General features: G+C 38.1%; 1 protein-coding gene across 7 annotated transcripts in view; it reads left to right on the forward strand.

Moving 5' to 3' along the window:
• Positions 1-19,405, forward strand: part of cep89 (centrosomal protein 89) — a 133,639-nt gene that overhangs the window by 18,395 nt on the left and 95,839 nt on the right. For all 7 annotated transcript variants that reach the window (XM_022668138.2, XM_022668140.2, XM_022668139.2 and 4 more), the window contains 5 exons: positions 9,842-9,892; positions 10,760-10,843; positions 12,617-12,720; positions 16,032-16,147; positions 16,533-16,713. In XM_022668138.2, the coding sequence (XP_022523859.2) occupies positions 9,842-9,892; positions 10,760-10,843; positions 12,617-12,720; positions 16,032-16,147; positions 16,533-16,713 (536 nt within the window). The remainder of the gene's footprint in view (positions 1-9,841; positions 9,893-10,759; positions 10,844-12,616; positions 12,721-16,031; positions 16,148-16,532; positions 16,714-19,405) is intronic.

The following is a 19,405-nucleotide window of genomic DNA, read 5'->3' on the forward strand; positions in this document are numbered from 1 at the left end:
AGTGAAGGAGAAAAAAAATACTCCAGTAGATATAGATACAGCATTTTAGTACTTAAATACAGTAGTGAAGTAAAAATAATATTCCAGTAGATACAGGTACAGCATTTTAGTACCTAACTACAGTAGCTAAGTACTTCTACTTCTTTACTATAAATTTTAATGGCTTTCAATGGATGGAAAAGGTACAACTAGTGAAATCCTCTTTATTGGCAAACAACCTGAACCAAACGTTTTGTGTAGCTCATTTCTGCATGGCTGGAAGACATTTGGACCCTGTCCTAATGAGTTCCAAATTGAGGAACAGGTGCAGGCAATTATTAGTGAGAGACTCCAGGCAGAGCTTGAACAAGAAGGGACCAATCAGGGCGGGCAAAATCGGAGGACAATCCTCAGGGACGTTTTTAATTCATGGAGTTTTATTCAAGGCAGATTTTGTAGAACTTTTATGACTAACAGCAATTAGGGACAGAAAAATCGTTGAAAGCAGGATTGGTCCTTTAGCTAATCAGACACTTCTGAAAGCAGTAATTACATTAATCAGGCGGGTTGAATTAGGTTGGCAGTGTGATTCTGCATGGTGGAGCTCCAGGATTAGGGTCATTAGCTATTAGAGAATGTAAATCTAGGTATATTTCTAGAGCTCTCTAGGTGAATCTGATTGACGCCTAATTTGTATCCTATAGTGAATGTTGAGAAGTAGTAGGATCCTTACAGCTTGCTGTACTGTCACTGGATACAATGGTTAGTTTGCTCTCCCCTCACCCAGCATACTCATGACTGTATCATTACTATGGCAACCAAAGTGGATATGGATGAAAATGTCACTATAGTCTGACCATACAAATCGAATTTGATCACATTTCAGTGGGGAAAATCAGATTTAGGAAATAAACCTGATTTCCCTGCAGAGTGAACAAAGCCATGGAAACATCTGGTGAGAAAACCTTGCTTAAGAATACAGTGGTAGAAAACATTTAAACTGTGCAGACATGATGAAGAAGCCAAATAAAAACAAGATTTATGAAAGCTGTGTTTAAATTATAATTCCATAATATGAATACATTTTTCACTGAAATGGGTATTTGAGGTAAATCATGCCAAAAAAAAAAAAGAAATGAAAATTGCCCTCGTGGGAGGTTCTGTACTTGTAGCCCCGCCTACTGTTAATTTACCTGTATTTGCATGCTGGTAAGTTGATTGCGAAAAAGAAAAACTAATCTTCTTTTGTGTTGCCTTTTTATTTTCACACTTAAAGCGCCATCCACTCCAAAAACTGAATCACGAAATGTTACTTTGATAAAGATTTATCCATTTTGTGTTCTCATTTTAATTCTGTCAGACATGCAGCCTATTGCAAGGACTAATAAATAAAAGCGCTACCATTGCATTTTGATTTAGTTTTGACATTTATTATACAGTTCATAAAGAAAAGGAAAGTCCAAATTAAAACTTTTATTTTTCTTTTCGCAATTAGCTTTGGTCACAAATGACCCGTGCTCAAATGAAAAATAAAATTGCAAATGAAATGATTTTGTCAAAATATTTTCACACGTTTGTAACAAGAAAGAACAGAATGGTGTTTGCATTTTCATTTTAGTTTTTTTTTTTAGTTTTTTTGCATGATTTACCTCCCATAAATGGGAAGGCATGCAAACTTATTATTAATAATGCACCTGCTGGCTAAAACCGAGACAAAATTATATTAAACATGAATACTGAATACTGAATAATCTTAAAAAAAAAATTAAACATTATTTTTATTTATTTATTTATTTTTTACAGGCTTTTATTTGTTTTGCACATTTTCAGCACTGAATAAATTGAATAGCTTAAATTAGCATAAATTCTGTTTGTCTTCCTTTTTAAAGAAAGGAAAAGGTTTATTGAACATGTAACCAGTTAGAGCTGCCTAAATAAACATGCATATGTGAGATTTTAGCTTGAACATTATCTTCTTTTATTTCTGTTGTTTAAAAGCCAGTAATTACCAGCAGTCTGGATGACAGTGCTGTGGGTAAGTGGGGTGGGTGGTGTAATCCAGTGGTCAGCCAGTTCTCATAATCATGAGAAGGGTGAAATGTCTGTCTGCCTGTGAGCTATTTGTCTGATACAGGCCGTTTTTTCCCAGAGAGGAGAGAGATTGGACTGAGAGGTGACATTACAGTAATGATATGCCGCTTTGCCTTTCATCTCAGTCAGCCTGATTAATGCATTATAGATGATAGTTTGCCTGGTGTTATAATTTCAAAGCAGCATTAACTTGAGAGGTTGGGCAGATCAGATTTTTCAAAGCTGAAATTGGAAACTGCATTAGACGTGTGGAGAACTCTCCTCTGATCCTTCCCAAGAATGTGAAATTTTTGCAGGGTACCTTTGGTGTCTTTGATATGATGATGGTCATGTTGTGGTCATTTGAAAACCTTAGAGTTGATCAGACAAATAATGCTAGTTACTTTTGGTTATGATTCATAATTAAAGAAATAATGCATGCAATTATACACAGATCAACTTTATATTATGGCCACAAGCTTTAAATATGGAAAAAAATAATGGATTTTCTCGATAGCAATACTTTTTTTTTTTTTTGTCATTTTTATTTACATTTTTTTTCCCATTTTCTCCCCAATTTACACGGCCAATTACCCAACCCACTCATTAGGACTCCCCCTATTACTAGTAATGCCCCAACACAACCAGGAAGGCGCACATGCACATGCCTCCTCCGATACATGTGAAGTCAGCCACCGCTTCTTTTCTAGCTGCTGCTGATGCAGCATTTCCGAGCAGCCCGGCGCTTGGAGGAAAGCGCAGCAGCTCAGTTCCTATACATCAGCTCACAGACGCCCTGTGCTGTGGACATCATCCTAGGAGTGATGTGGGGAGAGAGCGCCATCTACCCACCCTGAGGGAGCAGGGCCAATTTTGCTCCCTCTGAGCGCCGGCAGCTTAATGGCAAAGCTGCATGAGCGCTTTAGACCACTGGACCACTCGGCACCCGATAGCAATACTCTTGGCAATTTTATAAAACACTGATAATTTTTTTTTTAAAGAATACAAAATTATTTGTATAATTATTTGTATACTTTTCATACAAAATGAAAATTAAGTTGTCTTGTTGTATTTGATGTGACATGGCCCTACATGAGATTCAAAAATACAAGAATTTTATCACATTTTTTAACAGAAGTCAATGATCCAGAATTTCATGAAACTAATAATTCACTCCAAATATCTCCATATATCCAGGATTAAAGTAAAATAAATGATACTGGACAGATATAATCTGTCTCTAGTAGATTATATAATGGGAAATGAGAATTTTTTCTTATGCTAAAAACAGCAAAAAAGTATTACCCTGATGTGATAATAAGGGATGGGTGATATGGCACGATATTTCAGGGTATAATATCGTTCACAAGCTTCAACAATGTTGGCGATATTATTGCGTACGATACGATATGGAACACCTTTAATGGGCACCTTTTTTCAACTCCACTTAGCATATAGGAGCACTTTTGTAGCTCTATAATTGCAGACTGTAGTCCTGTGTCTGTTCTCTTCTTACTTTATTATTATCGCCCTATTCTTATCACCCAATGATCACAACCCCACAGGAACACCACAGAGCAGCAGGTGTTATTTGGGAAGTGGGTCATCCTCAGCACTGCAGTGGTCATGTGTTAATGTGTGTTGTGCTGGTAAAAGTAGATCCAACACAGCAGTGCTGCTGGAGTTTTTAAACACTGTGTTCACTGGTGTTACCGTCTTCTCTTGTAAAAACGTCTACCAAGCTGCTTCAACAGAGACAGGGTCCTCTAGTCCTTCATCAGTGGTCACAGGACGCTGATGTTGATGCTGTGTTTTTTAAAAATCGTTACATTATGGCAAAACAAAAAGTATTGTGATACTTCAATAAATCAATATTATACATTTTCAGTCAATCCAGTATTTCCACTAATGGAATAAGTTCAGATCCGTGCTCTTCAATATTTATTTTTTACGTCAGAGGCTTAGTCTGGCAGAAGAGTACACATACTAGCTAAAGCTAACATTGTTTGCATGAATAGATGTTCTGCATGATTGTGTAGGTGGGCCTTTGTGACGAACTGACTTGTGATTGGATCCATTAAATCCAGTCTGATAACACTCTCTTCTCCTCCTCTTAAAGGTACGTGTTCCATAAAAATGTGTAACAAATGTCTGACAAATTCTGTTCATCTGTTCATGCTTTTAGAGTTTGGCTCCTGCATGAATGAACGTCACTGCTGACTGGTTTGATTGTTCCAGTTAGAGGACAGCTGAATAAGAATGAGTAGAATTGAGGCCATGTATCATTAATGAGAGCTCAACGAAAGCTCTGATTGATGGACACGGACGTTTGGAGACTGAGAATGTGCCCTTCATCCTTCAGATGCAATGGCATAATAAATTAATCTACGTTTTTATTCACGTCTGATTTATTCAGACCTTCAGGGAATCTGGTGATTTGAAGAGGAGCAGGACCTTTTTAACAGTCTGCCATGTCTGTTCTAAAAGGCTTGGGCCACTGTGCCAGTGAAGGTCTAATAAGAACTACTGGATTCATAACCTGGAACCCATTGTACCATTTAATCAATAACAGCCATTTTTGCGTGTTCAAGTTGTTGTTTACTAGGCCTATACCAAGATGAAATCCTGACTGAATTTGTTCATGATATTAATTGTTATCTATTTGATTTACAATGAATTCTAAATTATAGTGTAATTATGCTGAAAATGAAAATGTTTCCAGAGGAATTCCCTATTAAGCTATTGTAAAGTAACAGTAGTAGTAGAGTTTTTAGAACAAAGCATTGTAGGAGACCATATTGGATTTGTTGAGATTGGGCAAATTAAATATATAATTTACAGAGACCACTCAAAAATTATGAGTTTCAATATAACCAAATAAAAACCTCTGGAATGTAATCAAGAGGAAGATGGATGATGACAAGCCATCAAACCAAGCTGAACTGCTTGAATTTTTTGGAGTGGCATAAAGGTATCCAAAAGCAGTGTGTAAGACTAGTGGAGGAGAACATGCCAAGATGTATAAAAACTATGATTTAAAATCCAGGGTTATTCCACCAAATATTGATTTCTGAACTTTTAAAACTTTTTGAATATGAACTTGTTTTCTTTGCATTATTTGAAGTCTGAAAGCTCTGCACCTTTTTGTTATTTCACCATTTTTCATTTTCTGCAAATAAATGCTCTAAATTTCAATATTTTATTTGGAATTTGGGAGGAATGTTGTCTGTAGTTTATAGAATAAAACAACAATGTTCATTTTACTCATACATATACCTATAAATAGCAAAATCAGAGAAACTGATTCAGAAACTGAAGTGGTCTCTTATTTATTTTTCCAGAGCTCTATATAAAGTATATAAATAGCATAAAATATCTACAGACGAAATATACACAGAGTGTATATTGTGTTTAAAAGTGCTGACCCTATACTAAGATGAGTTTAAAATTTAAACTTTTTAGGAATTTGATTCTCATCTATTTGATTCACAGTTTATTCCTCTTATTAAAACAATCCACAGGGAAGACACACTCACTCACAAAGAATAACTTACAATATAGTTCTGCTGAAATGACTAAATTAGCATCAGCCTTGTCCCAAAATGAAAAGATTTCCACAGGGAATTCCCTATTAGGAATAAATGAATAGTAATTTAGCCAAAATCTATGTTTAATTTGTGGGTAGAAAATGATCCTTGCCAGGGATTCTTGCTGGGTGTCCTTTGTGGCCGTAGTCGATTGGCTTACTGTGAGACCAAAGGCAGAGTATAAACATGAGAAGAGGAAAAAGAGAAGCATGTCAATAGAGGCCTGATTTCCTTCACTTTCATTTCACACTTCACATCTGCCTACTCCTTCCTTCTTTCCCTCAGGATTCAGTCCCTTTCTCTTCTTGCTGTCTTTCCTTGTGCCTCTCTCAGCAGGAAGCTGGTTTAAAGTTAAGGGAAATTGCTCAGTCTTCACACATGGTGACTCATGGGCCTTTAAGCTCCAGCAGACAGTAGCTTGCTGTGCTACTGAATCATTGAATCTCTCCTTTTTTTCCCTCTTTTTCCTCTCGTTCTGGAGCCCATTACAAAACTGTTGATTGATGTTGCACGGTTCCGCACAGCCCGCCGCTGCACTCTGAGCATTGTTGTGCTTAGGCCGTACTTACATGTTTAAATCACTGGGGAATAGGGGGAAATGAAGAGTAGAATTGGGAGCAAAAAAAAAGGATGGGAACAGAGAAAGAGAAAAAAAAAGTGGCACGGGAGGGTAAGGAATGAGGAAATAAAGAGGAACAAGTAAAGTAACATGAGTTGTGTTCCAAAGCCTGAGCTTCAGTTGAGGTGGGCTTCTGTTCTTGGCAGCTACATCGTAGAAGACCATTCCAAAGTAAAGTATGCTTCATATACACCTGGAAAATAAAGCAGATTCCAATCCCCTCTACGTGCAATATGAGAGGCAAAAACATTACAATAAATTAAAGCTACCAAAATTTTTCAGACTAGAAGGTGCACTAAAAATCCTTTCCCAAAAATCAACAGTGCACATTGTAATCTGGTGCGCCTTATGTATGGATTTTACCAGTCAGGTTGTAAGCAGCAGTAAAGCCCCTCCGCTGAAGTATAGCGTTATAAAGGAGTTTCAGTGAAGTTTCTCCAGCACCAAGGCTAGAGCAGTATTAGAATTAGCCGCTAACCACAGCACTAGCTCTTTCGCCGTTCAGAGGCGTGTGTTTAGAACTGTAGCCTCCATGTTTACCGTGTTAAATCAAGTTAAGTGGGATGAACTGCTAGCTGATAGCTTCCTGGTTTACCAGAACACTCAGGGTTCCTCCGTGTGGTGTTGTCAGGTGGTGTTTACTAGCACTAAGTGATGCAAATTGTGGCTAGTGCTGCTGCTAACCTTGCTTTTGAAAATATTGGAAATAAACAGAAGTGCTTTATTCACCCAAATAAACAGTTTTCAGGAGAGAAATCTGTGTAGATTAACATCCAGCACTTGTTTGACTTTAAAAGACAATGTTTTTTTTGTAAGAATTACAGTTTTGTTTACTTAGGCGACATTAGAAGGGGAAACGTTGCAACACCCTTTTTTTTTTACTATTGTCGATTAAAATATGCCTTATAATCCGATGCGCCTTATGTATGAAAATAGACCAGAAAATAGACATTAATTAACAGTGTATTAATAGACCACAGAAAAACAGAAAGTATGCTTAGCTAACATTACTATCCCAGTCCTGTAGAGCTTATATCTTTTAGCTGGAAAACAGACAGTGTGTGAAAAGGTAGTTAACTCTGAACTGCATCATTGGTTTATAGGGTCAGGGTCGTCTGATTGTTACAGTGGTTTTCAACCAAAACAGTTGAGCCTGCCACTGTAGCTCCTCGGTTAAGGCCTTGTTGAGATTAGCTCAACTTTTGGATATATGGCAGACCATATGGCAGACCGTGCTTAGAGGGGCAAATTTGTAACTGTGCTCAAAAAATAGATGGATGGAGGGATGGATAGATTTATACTTTATTTATCCCGAAGGAAATGTAGAGATTTCTCCCGAAGGAAATTTAGGGATAGAAGGAAATAGAAGAAGAATATAATCACGATCACTCACCTGGTAGAACCCTGAGAATTTACAGTACAGAGAGTAAACAGAGTAAACAGTTGTAAACAGTGACTCATCACATAAATAACTATATAAAAAAGATGATAAAGATGCTAATCATATGCACAAAGCCTCAAGTAACTCTGTCTCATTAAGAGGAATACTTTTCCTGCCAGATATGTTCACTTGTTAGGATGTAATTTTTTACAGTGCATGTTTGAAGTCAGACTTGTTCCCGACGTGCTGGTATCAGCTGGAAGCTGATTATCCAAGTCTGGCTCAATTCTGTTCCATATGCCACCCACCAGTACCCCACATTATGCCTAATCAGAGACACTTCATACTGGGAAACAATGACTCATGCTCTTTCCTCATCGCTGTCTGTTTCTTCTTCTTCCTCTGTTATTTTGTATGAATTCTTTTTGAGGTTTTGTTCTCTGTAGTTGAGTTGGGTGTCTGTGGAACTCAACACATAAAATAACAAGTTACCAGTGTCTCCTCTTAAATTTGCTTTCATATAAAGATGGAACGATCAGTGTTTTTGGGGATGTTGATCGTCTTTCAGTTGGACTTTCAGGCAAAATTGTCATGCAGGGCTTATGTAGCTCTCAATATGAAATGTGGTTTACTTTTTTTGAATAACCAACATTAAATGTGAATGTCTGTTTCACTCTGGAGCCTTGAGTGGCAACACAACTGAAAAGGCTTGCTAATCCAGTGCTAAAAACTTGTGATTGTACTTTTGGTAGTGGTTATATATGGTCTACACATACAGTTTGCTGTTTTTTGTGTTCAGTAGTGTTTAATAGGATTTGTTGTGCAGTGATAATATCTACTCTCACCGTATAGGCTGAAAGATGCACTCTCGAGAGGGAAATCTGGTTAGTGGTGTTAAAAATCTTATACTTATCTTTTACTTACCATGAGACACATTAGTCTTACACATTCTACAGATATGAGTTTAAATCAGAAACAGATACATAGCCGATAGATCTTTCCAACTCTACTTGTTTATTTGCAGTCTGCTAACGTGGAATAGTTTCCAGTTAAAAGCCATAGCCTCCGCAACCATCACATTTCGTTGTTCACGTGTCATATACATTTTTGTTTCAAGGTGTTCTGAAAACAAGATGTCTAGTGTTATCAGAAGTGGAACCACAATGTGCCATAGTGCTGATAAAGGATGCTACCCAGCTCAGTGAAAGAAAAAAACTGAAGCAATCTGCACAATATAACAATAATAATAATAATAATAATAATAATAATAATAATAATAATAATAATAATAATAATAGAAATTAAAAATGCACATTGACAAGAAACTCGTGATATGATATGTATCATAATTGCAATACTTTAAGAAAGACGAGATATCAGTTTTTCTTTTATATATGTAAAATCAGTGTAAAATAAATATTTTCCTTTTGTTTCAATCAGTAGTGTTGGAGTAAAAAAGTTTAAACAATTTAAATTATTCACTGTCTGGTTCATAATCAATATTGTATTTCTGAATCAATACAGTATTGCAAAGCGTAATATTGCATTACTTCAATATATCAATATATTATTACACTCCTAGTGACAAGGATGAAATATGTATTTGAAAATTAATGTAAATGTAATTTAATTTCAGAACTTTATATTAAAAAAAGAAATCAAAAATAGAAAGTAACCCAAAGCCTGATCAATCCAGCCCCATGTTTGGGTGTTCTTTTTTTAAAAATAAAATTTAGCTTTTAAAACATTGCTCATTGTGGCCACACGGTTCTGTTTTAATTTCTTCTGACGTGTTTCCAAAATTCAGCATCTTCTTCTGCACTGAATTCTGTGTGTGAATGTGAGTGAGATTGAGCTGCAGTGCTGTACATCCAAACATCCAGCTGTGATTATTAGTAATTCTGGCTCTCATACTGTTTAACCAAGGCCATCGTCCAAAGCTGTGTGTGCATTATCCAACTGCAGAGATTCTGCCCTGAGAACATCTTGGAATTAAATGCCTAGCCTGGGGCACAGTGACCGTATCATGATGTTATCAGCTGGGGATGAACCCATGGCCTTTGTCTCATGGTTTATGGCCAACTCTGCATGCACTGTAGCATAAAGTGAAAGTGAGAGGTTTCTGGATGATTCAGTAATTGCTTGGTTTCCTGACTTCTATGGCTTCTATTGACTGTAACCATCTTCTTCTTCTCTGTTCCCCAGTCTTCAAGGAATGGTGGCTTACCAGTGAAAGGACCAGCTCCTCCATGGCTGGTGAGGAAATGTTTTATGTCTTCCAAACCTGTTGTTTCGTTATGGTTGTTTAGTTTGTATTTCCTTTTTTTAATCATGCAGAATTTGGGTTGATTCCTGTTACTGATCTTAAATTATTAAGCTTCTCAAAGTGTCCCGTAGGAGTTTTTAAAGCCCTCAAAGTATTCAGAATGCAAGTAACTAATTTTACTGCAGAGAAAAGGGGATTTGTAGCATCTACAGTTGTGGCCCATATATGGGCCAAGGCCTGTTAAAGATGGAGATGTATTTTATACATAAGGTGCACTAGATTATAAGGCGCATTTTATGCAACACTAGTAAGGAACAGGGGTTAGTGCGGTTATTAGCTAATGCTAATACTGCTCCAGCAGTGCTAACCGGGGTTACTAGCAGGGTACAGGCCGATAATACTCACCTCTGGACGGCCAACGAGCTAGTGCTTAGCACGTTTTTTGGCTAATGCTAATACTGCTGGAGAACTAAACTGTAACTCCTGCATAATGCTATACTTCAGTAGAGTGGCTCTACTGCTTCTTACAACCTGACTGGTAAAATTCATACATAAGGTGCACTGATGATTTTTGGGAAATTTGGGAAAGGATTTTAAGGGCGCCTTATAGTTTCCTCAGAGTTGAGCTCGCTCCTGCTACTTCTTTTAATGTTACATTTGTTACTTGCTAGTGCCGGTGGAATCCTGTGTCACACTTATGCTTTATAACTAACACTGTGATAAGATAATGAAGGGTATTAGCTCATGCTTGTTTCATTACTCCATAGGGCTGTTAGATACTGTCTGTGTGACATTTACACAGTGTTGGTTTCTCTTCTTTCCTTAATGTGATTTTTGTTGTTCTGTTTTGCCTGCAGCTGGATATGAAATATTTATCACCGCTTTTAATGGCTTATGAAGACCAGCTGACTGAGAGAGACAAGTTACTCAAGTCCTGTGAGGTCAGTATATGGATTACCTATGTAGTCCTTAGCCCTATTGTTGTTTTAACACGTGCAAATTTATGTTTAATAAATGCATTTTTTTTTTAATTTTCTAAAATTCTCCATGGTTTAAAAGACCTAAGCTCTGTTTATATAAACTCTCCTTATTACTAGTAATGCCCCAACACTATAAGGGTGAAAACTATGCAATAGCCAACACTCTGTACAAAGTTCTTTACAATGAATTAACCAGTGGAGTTTAAACTGCGAAGGCGGGAATGCGAGGCCCAGTGGCCAATCACAGCTGCGGCTGTCTGCGACGCGTGATGCATAGTTAAATTTTGAGCTACGGCATATGCTATGGCGTAGGGTTTGCAGTAATGCGTAGGCTACGGCATAGGTTTGGTGCAAAAGTACAAATTTGCCTTTAGGCTGGACTGTAAACTCAATGAAGGCATTCTGAGACACTTAATCTGCTTCCTCTGACAACATGTCATTTGGGATTTGGAAGGTAAATGGGAAGATACTTCTCCAAAGTGGGGGCAGGACAGTGAATGTTCCCAGCTGCTTGTATGTGAATCCCGTCTATTTTTTACTAGGATCTTGAGGGTTTCTGGTTACTTATTGATATTTATTAAATGGCATAGAGGCCTCAAACCATTTTTGTCTTTGTGGAATGAGAAACCTGACAAATAGACATGTTTCAGGTGTCCTTTTTCCTCATTGGCTGCTCGATGTTGTACATCAAACCAAACGTTTTTGACAAGCCCCCTGGCTTGTTTGGATTGAGTATTTAGTTTGAATGCTTCTGAGATCTATTGTAGGCTGCTGGTGTGTCGACTTGTCTTGACCCTCTCTTCCAAGTTGGCATGTTGACTACACATTTTCCCAATTGTACGCAACACATTCCCAACTTGTGATAATATACATTAACTGCTCTTTCACTATTGAAACATTACACTTACTGGGCAAACCATGGGAGAAGGGAGGAAGTTTTGGGAGAGTCTGGTTTCTCCTCTGATCTCTACTGCAGTCTACTGGTTGCAAATTTGAAAACATGGTAGATACTTTTGGTTTCGTATTTATAGAATGGAGAAGATTGAATTCTTCTGAGACCTGTTTTAGCCTGATGATATGTTGTTTTGTTTACTACACATTTTCCCTGTTGTGCACTACATATTTCTAGCTTGCCACTTCAGTCAGTCTCTGAGAAGAAAATTGTATTGTGTCTATTTTTGTGTTTTATTTTATATCCCATTTTCTCCCCAATTTACAACGCCAATTACCCAACCCACTCATTAGGACTCCTCAATCACTAGTGATTCCCCCAACACCAGGAGGGTAAAGACTAGCACATGCCTCCTCTGATACATGTGAAGTCAGCCACCGCCTTTTTTTGAACTATTGCTGATGTAGCATTGCCGAGTAGCATCACAGCGCACTCGGAGGAAACTGTAGCGTCTCGGTTCTGATACATCAGCTCACAGATGCCTTGTGCTGATCGACATCACCCATTAGAGTGATGTGGGGAGAGAGCACCATCTACCCACCCACAGAGAGCAAGGCCAATTGTGCTCTCTCAGGGCTCCGGCAGCTGATGGCAAGCTACATGAATGGGATTCGAACCAGCGACCTCCCAATCATAGTGGATCATAGCCTTAGTCCGCTGGATCACTCCGAACTCCCTGAAGCATGACCCCTTTAAACTATTTTTTTATAAAGGGAACCTAATCAGTCATCTGTAATGCAGTAAAAATGTAAAGTCTGATTGTTTTCTGTTTTTTTTTTCAGGAAGAAGTGAAGAAGTTGAGGGCATGCTCGGAGGAGGTGATTCAGGAGAACCAGAGACTTCATACAGAACTCAGCAAGAGGAGCAGCGTCAGTAATAAAGAATGGTATGGCTTATATAGACATGGATACACACACACATGATTCATAAAGAACCAAACTGTTAGTAGTAAAGAGCATTCTGTATTGCACACTTTTCAACTAGGTGTATGGTACAAAACTATAGGGTTAACTTAGTGTGTTTCTTAGGGATGTCTCATATAAACTAGTGGATCTGGTTGACTTAAACATACTTTTAACACATTTTTTGTCTAAAGAAAAATCTCCAGATATTAAAATGCAAAGGAGTTCTCATGTATTCAAATAATTCAGGCCAGCCTCAGTATTTTATTTATTTTATTTATGTAGAAACTTACTGTACTCCTCCATGTAGCGCTCATCCACAGAATCACACAGCAACTGATGTACAGTAATAAACACACCCCCACATACACACATACTCTCACTCCACAAGAACAGCCTCATCAGCAAGAAAGTGCTGCAGTGTTATCCAAAGCACCTCCTTAATATTCATCAAAGCTATCAATTATGCAATGAACTCTATCTGTGCTGTATGCTTTAGGTCTTTAATATATTAGTGTTATTGGTCACGGAGACTCTTTTACTCAACACACCCGCACACGCTCATCACTCATATTCCATTACTTAGCAGGAGCACTGTACCGTCTTCACAGGGTTATTAGAGGACATTAGAGGGGTTTTGTGCGGAGATTTGTATACCACAGTTTATACACAAATTGTTTTCCTTTTCTGTGGTGTTTTAACATTAAAGAACAGAGTTCAGTAGAAAAACCTGACACACACACATACACACCAGTACCTCCTCTCCTTCACCAACCCCCTCCCCACCCCCCCGGTGTTTCTCCAATCTATCCTGGTTTTAAAGAGACTATACTATTGCCCAGTGAAAATACAGCTCTGGAAAAGTAAGAGACGACTAAAAAATTAGTTTCTTTAATTTTACCAAATTGAAAACCTCTGGAATATAATCAAGAGGAAGATGGATGATCACAAGCCATCAAACCAAGCTGAACTGCTTGAGTTTTTGCACCAGGAGTGGTATAAAGTTATCCAAAAGAAGTGTGTAAGTCTGGTGGAGGAGAACATGCCAAGATGCATGAAAACTGTGATTAAAAAACAGGGTTATTCCACCAAATATTGATTTCTGAACTCTTAAAACTTTATGAATATGAACTTGTTTTCTTTGCATTATTGATTATAGGTATAAAAGTTCTGCATCTCTTTTGTTATTTCATCCATTTCTCATTTTCTTTTATTTGGAATTTGAGAGAAATGTTGTCTGTAGTTTAAAGAATAAAACAATAATGTTCATTTTACTCAAACATATTCCTATAAATAGCAAAATCAGAGAAACTAATTTAAAAACTTAAGTGGTCTTTTAAATTTTTTCCAGAGCTGTATTGTGGGCAACTTTTGTTTCATTTTATGTATTAAATGTGCTTAAATCTTTAATTTAATGTGTTTATGTGTCATGCTTCCTGGACCTATTTCTTCTATGGCACTATGGACTGCACTTCCCAGAATGCCACTCCTTCTCACACTACAGTCACATGCTTCTCTTTAACCAACAATAGACAGTTCCCATGCTCATTGTGACCTGAGTTCTGATTGCCTGCAGCTGTGACTAATTAGTGATTCCCCTCACCTGTGCCTGATTGCCTGTATTGTATTTAAGCTCTATTTGTTTCCATTGGCCTTTGGCGAGGTATTGCTGAATTAGTTGTGCAAGCGTTTATCTCTGTTTCTCAAGCGCTGTCCACATAACAGTGAAACTTAGATTAGCAGCTGCTGCTAGTCATTGCCCATGAGACGTTGTTCACAGAACATTTTCACTACAACCTCCACACTGAAACCACTTGACACTATCATTCTTTTTTTTTTTTTTTAATTATGATCTGCATGTAGTATACTAGTGTATATTAACCAGGTCTCTCATTAGAGCTCAACCTTCTCTCACCCAGCTCTGTGATTTATTTGACATTAGCCGGACAGCCTTTAGAGAAACAAGTTTTCTGAAATTGTAGTGAGATTGCTTAATGCTTTATTTGAAGGAAGGTAATTTTCTTCTAATGCCTTTTTCATTTGGAATGAGTTTTAGATTCTGCTAAATTGCTGCTTGAAATGCCCTTGAGCATAAAGAGCATTGCTGATTAGATAAGCATAAAAGCACATCTAAGAAGAATCGGGCCTCTACAGTGATTCTTGTATTTAGATGACTTTCAAGTGGTGCATTAAAGCAAAAGTAGGACAAATGCTAAAATTAAGTAATACAAAAATTCAAGTTGTCTCATAAATTGCTCTTAATTTATGGGAGTAGAGCGTAAAAATACATATAAAACTAATGTTTTAACAGCTCTCTCTGCAGACCACCTCACACACTTCATGCTTTGTAGATGCAGTGGCACTTTTCATATTTTTATTTAATAAACAAATTTGAAAACCATGTATCATTTTCGTTCCAGTTCACACTTATACAGTACTATGTGTTTGTTTATCACTTAAAATCTCAGTAAAATACATTTACGTTAGTGGTTGAAAGGTGACAAAATGTGAAAATGTTCAAGGGGTATGAATACTTTTGCAAGCCACTGTATATAGCAGTATTCTGAGCAAAATAAAATAAGTAATTGTTCATTATGAATTATTTGGTCTTATTTGGCTGAACACTAAACTAATTTTTTTTTGCTTGAATATTTTTTTTTGCTATAACTTCTTTGCATATCTACTTCAGATGTTGTAAAGTTTAAAAAAATATATATATAAAATCCAGTGGCGTGCAGTTAATATAGTGGGTACCCCTTCTGCAACAGAGCGCTGAGAAGGGGTTAGACAGCCATGGCCCCTCCCCCGGAGTGTAAGTCATGAATCTGATTGGTTAGATTGTTGTCCTATGACTTTGCTAATAGACTCATTACTATACCCTTCACAAAATCAGGAGAGGGGTCCATGCAGACACAAGGGGGCAGAAGCCGTTTTAAGAAGCAGTTTTGGTTAGTACCGCTGTTAATCAGTAACATACTGAAAAACACAGAGTAATGCTTTGTATTAGTTGCTGTTTTTATTTTAGTTAATTTATAATATATATGCTTATAGTTGACAATAACTATATATGATTAAAATAATCAAGTAATGATTTACATGCACCTATTGTCCCCCCTTCTCTTAAGGATTAGACGGGCCTCACTGCACACCACTGATAAAATTACAAAATAATGCAAAATCTCAGCCTTTTTAATGGTGTTTCTAGACATTTGAAACACTATGTATGTATGTAAAACAATGTACAAAAGTAGAACACTGTAAATACTTACAGTGTGTGTGTGTGTTTTGTGTTTAGGAGGCAGTTGCAGGACCAGGCACGGTTAGTGTTGGAGGAGAATGAGGTGCTGATAGAACAGCTGGAGCTGCAGCACACTAAAGCCAAGGAAACACATGCCAAACACACTCAGGAAGGTAAAATGCTGACAAACACAAACACACAAACACATACATACACACACCCATAATTGTATTCTACTGTCATACAACATAAAGCCTTTCTTTGATACTCCAGTCTGCTGCCAGCAAAATGTCATAAATCAGAAATGGTCCCAAACCAGAAATCTGACATCTCTCTAAAGATTGCTCTACAGATCTGTTCCACTCTGTGCGCCTTACAGAAAAGTCACACTTTTCTCTTCAGTTCTCCCGGGGAGCATCTGAACTTTATTGCACTGTAGATAAATGTACGTCTATTTCTTTTTTTATCTTCAGGCCTGATGTTCTTTCCATTTTAAAACTCCTGTTTTCCCATTATCTGTCACTCTCTCTCTCTATCTCTCTCTCTCTTTCTCTGCAGTCTGCAAGGTGTCAAAGCAGTTGATGTTGTTGGAGGCAGAGAAGCAGGGTCTGGAGGCAGAGTTACAGACGGCACAGAAGGAACTTCACACGCTGAAGGTGGAGTTCCAGAAAACTAGCTCCACACTGAAGAACTCAGTCAGCCTGTTGGAACACAGCTCTACCACAGACAAACTCAAACGGTACAGCTGTATGTGTGTGTGTGATCAATATCTGTGATACAGGAAAAAGGGTTCAAAATGATACAACCATACCTAAGGGGAAGATAAAGAGATGAAGAGAAGGACAAGAAATAAAAGAGTAACATAACAAAGAATAAAAAAAAAGAAATTCTACAGGGCTCCAGTGATCCAGCTGACTAAGACACTGCTACTATGACTCTCACTATGTTCACATTACCAGGCAAAAGTGACTCAAATCTGATTTTTTGCTCAATGTGGCTCAGATCTGATTTTGTCATTCATGTGTGAACGTGCCAAATCTGATTTTTTTCCAAATCAGATTTAAGTCACTTTTATATGTGGTCCTAAATCAGATACGTATTCAATCCATGGATATGCGACATGAATGTGAACAGTCAAATCAGAATTTATGTGCTTCATGCTTCTCTCTCGTACCCACAAATCTCTTGGTGCAGCTGTGCAGCTATAGCTGCAAAAACAGCAAAAGCAAACCACCTGCCCTTTTTTCACCTCCTTGACCTGAGCATGAACTTCAGATCAGCTGTTTGCTGTTTCTTCACTCCAGCAAAAGATGCTCCACATATGAGCTGCTTACGCATCCATTTCCCTTTATAAAGCTACGAGTCGCCTCTCACATGTGATGTTTTTTGTTGTTGGTGAAGAAGGCGACATTTATACAGGTATCCATGTGCGCATGTGAGGCGTTTCAGGGACAGATTTGTTGAACAGACAAGATGGCCAAATCTGATCTGAGCAAAAAAATCAGATGTGTGCCTAGCTTATGATCTAAAGATTGCAAGTTTGAATCCCTGTCATGCTGCCATCAGCAGCCGGAGTCTGAGAGAGCACTATTGGCCATGGTCTCTCTGGGTGGGTAGTGGGTAGTTTGGTCTGACCAACATCACCTTAAAAGTGATGTGGGAAAAGTGATGTGTTACGTGACATGTCAGAGGCTTTGATGACTCTGGCTACCCAACAATGCCCCATCACTTGGTCAGGTGGCTGATTTCACATGGATCGGAGGAGGCATGTGCTAGCCTTTACCCTTTTAATGTTGGGGACATTACTAGTGAAAGGACGAGTCCTAAAGAGTGGGTTGGGTAGTTGTCCTTTAAAATTGTAGAGAAAACCTATTAGCAGACAAACATCATGTTTGCAAATCATTCAGACACCCTTCAACTGGAGGGGTTTATGCTGTAGATCAACTGAAGTCTAGAGATTACCCATCAGACAGATAGACCCTACAGGACAATGAGGCTTCACTGACCAAAGCCCATTCTTTTAACAAGAGAAGCTTCACTCATGAGAGCAATTAAACCTTGGAAAAAAAAGTTTATTTTATGCAGAGAGAATAAAAGCACTGTGTACTATATTTCTACTATATTCCACTGTCTGAGCTCCAGCATCGACCTCAAAAGAAGATCGAAAAGATAAAGAGATAGAACTTTTTCTGCAATTGATTAACTGCTGAACTCTGTAAACCTACTCTGTGAATAGTGTGTGTGTGTGTGTGTGTGTGTGTGTGTGAGAGAGAGAGAGAGAGAGAGAGAGAGCGGGGGATTGTGTGAGAGGCATAGAGTTCATCTGAAGGGAAATATTCTGTAACTATACTGTGATATTCTTTAATCAGGCTGCACATGAAAAGCCATTAGAGGATTTTTGGGGAAACTCATTAAAATTTCAACAAATACAGCAGGAGAGGGAGATAGATGACAGATAGGGGGAGGACATATTGGAGTGAGAGAGGGAGAGAGAAAGCCTCAGACAAAGAGAGAGAAAAACGAGAGATGATGGAGAGATAAATATAGTCAGGGAGGGAAGAGACTATGAGAAAAAGATTGGACAGAAAGAAAGGAATTGCCCTAGTATTCAAAAACTGCTTGCTTGTTTTAAGCAAACACAAACACACAGACACACACACACACACACACACAAAGCTTTTTGTCTTTCACACAAACTTAGTTGTCCTTGCCTCTCTTATGATGTCTGTATTAAATGACCAGTCGCATTAACCAATACCTGTGATAAGTATTTCAGCCCTCTGAATGGCTGTGATTTATCAGGTGGTTCAGCAGAGATGCTACCAGAGCAGGGTTGCCATGTCCAACAAAAACATCCAGCCCAAAGTCAGCCATTCAGAAGCTTTAACTAGCCCAATATATATGTCTGTCACACGTTTGAAGCAAATTGCAAAACAACTATGAGTATATGAGTGTGGCATTTTGTTAGTAAGGGATTTATTGTCAGTATTGCTGTTTATCTTAGTCATAGTCACTCTTTCATGCTGTCCTCCTTTATATCGATCGTTATGTTCTCCTGATTGATTTTAGTGTTGACTTGTACTTGTTTGCCCACTGTGTTGTCCAAGGCAATACCCACTTTTTTTGTTTTTTGGCGGCCGTGGAATTTTTTTACATTTTCAAACAAGCCCAATTAGGCGGAAAAAACACAAACCTGGCAACTCTGTACCAGGAAAAGGAGCTTGGCAAGGTTTAAGCAGGTTAGCCATGTTGCTAACAGCCAGCCAAGTTATGATTAGAACCTCAATGCTAACTAGAGTCAATGCTAACAGAAAGCCATGCCATGATTAGGGCCTCAACAGAAACATGGGCCGAGCTCAGCAAGGTTAGAGTGGTTTAGCTCACCAATGTAGGAAAGGTCTAGCTGCAGTGCTAACAGTCTGCTGAGTCAA

The sequence above is a fragment of the Astyanax mexicanus genome, chromosome 23 (genome assembly GCF_023375975.1).
Source record: "Astyanax mexicanus isolate ESR-SI-001 chromosome 23, AstMex3_surface, whole genome shotgun sequence".
Lineage (NCBI taxonomy): Eukaryota > Metazoa > Chordata > Actinopteri > Characiformes > Acestrorhamphidae > Astyanax > Astyanax mexicanus.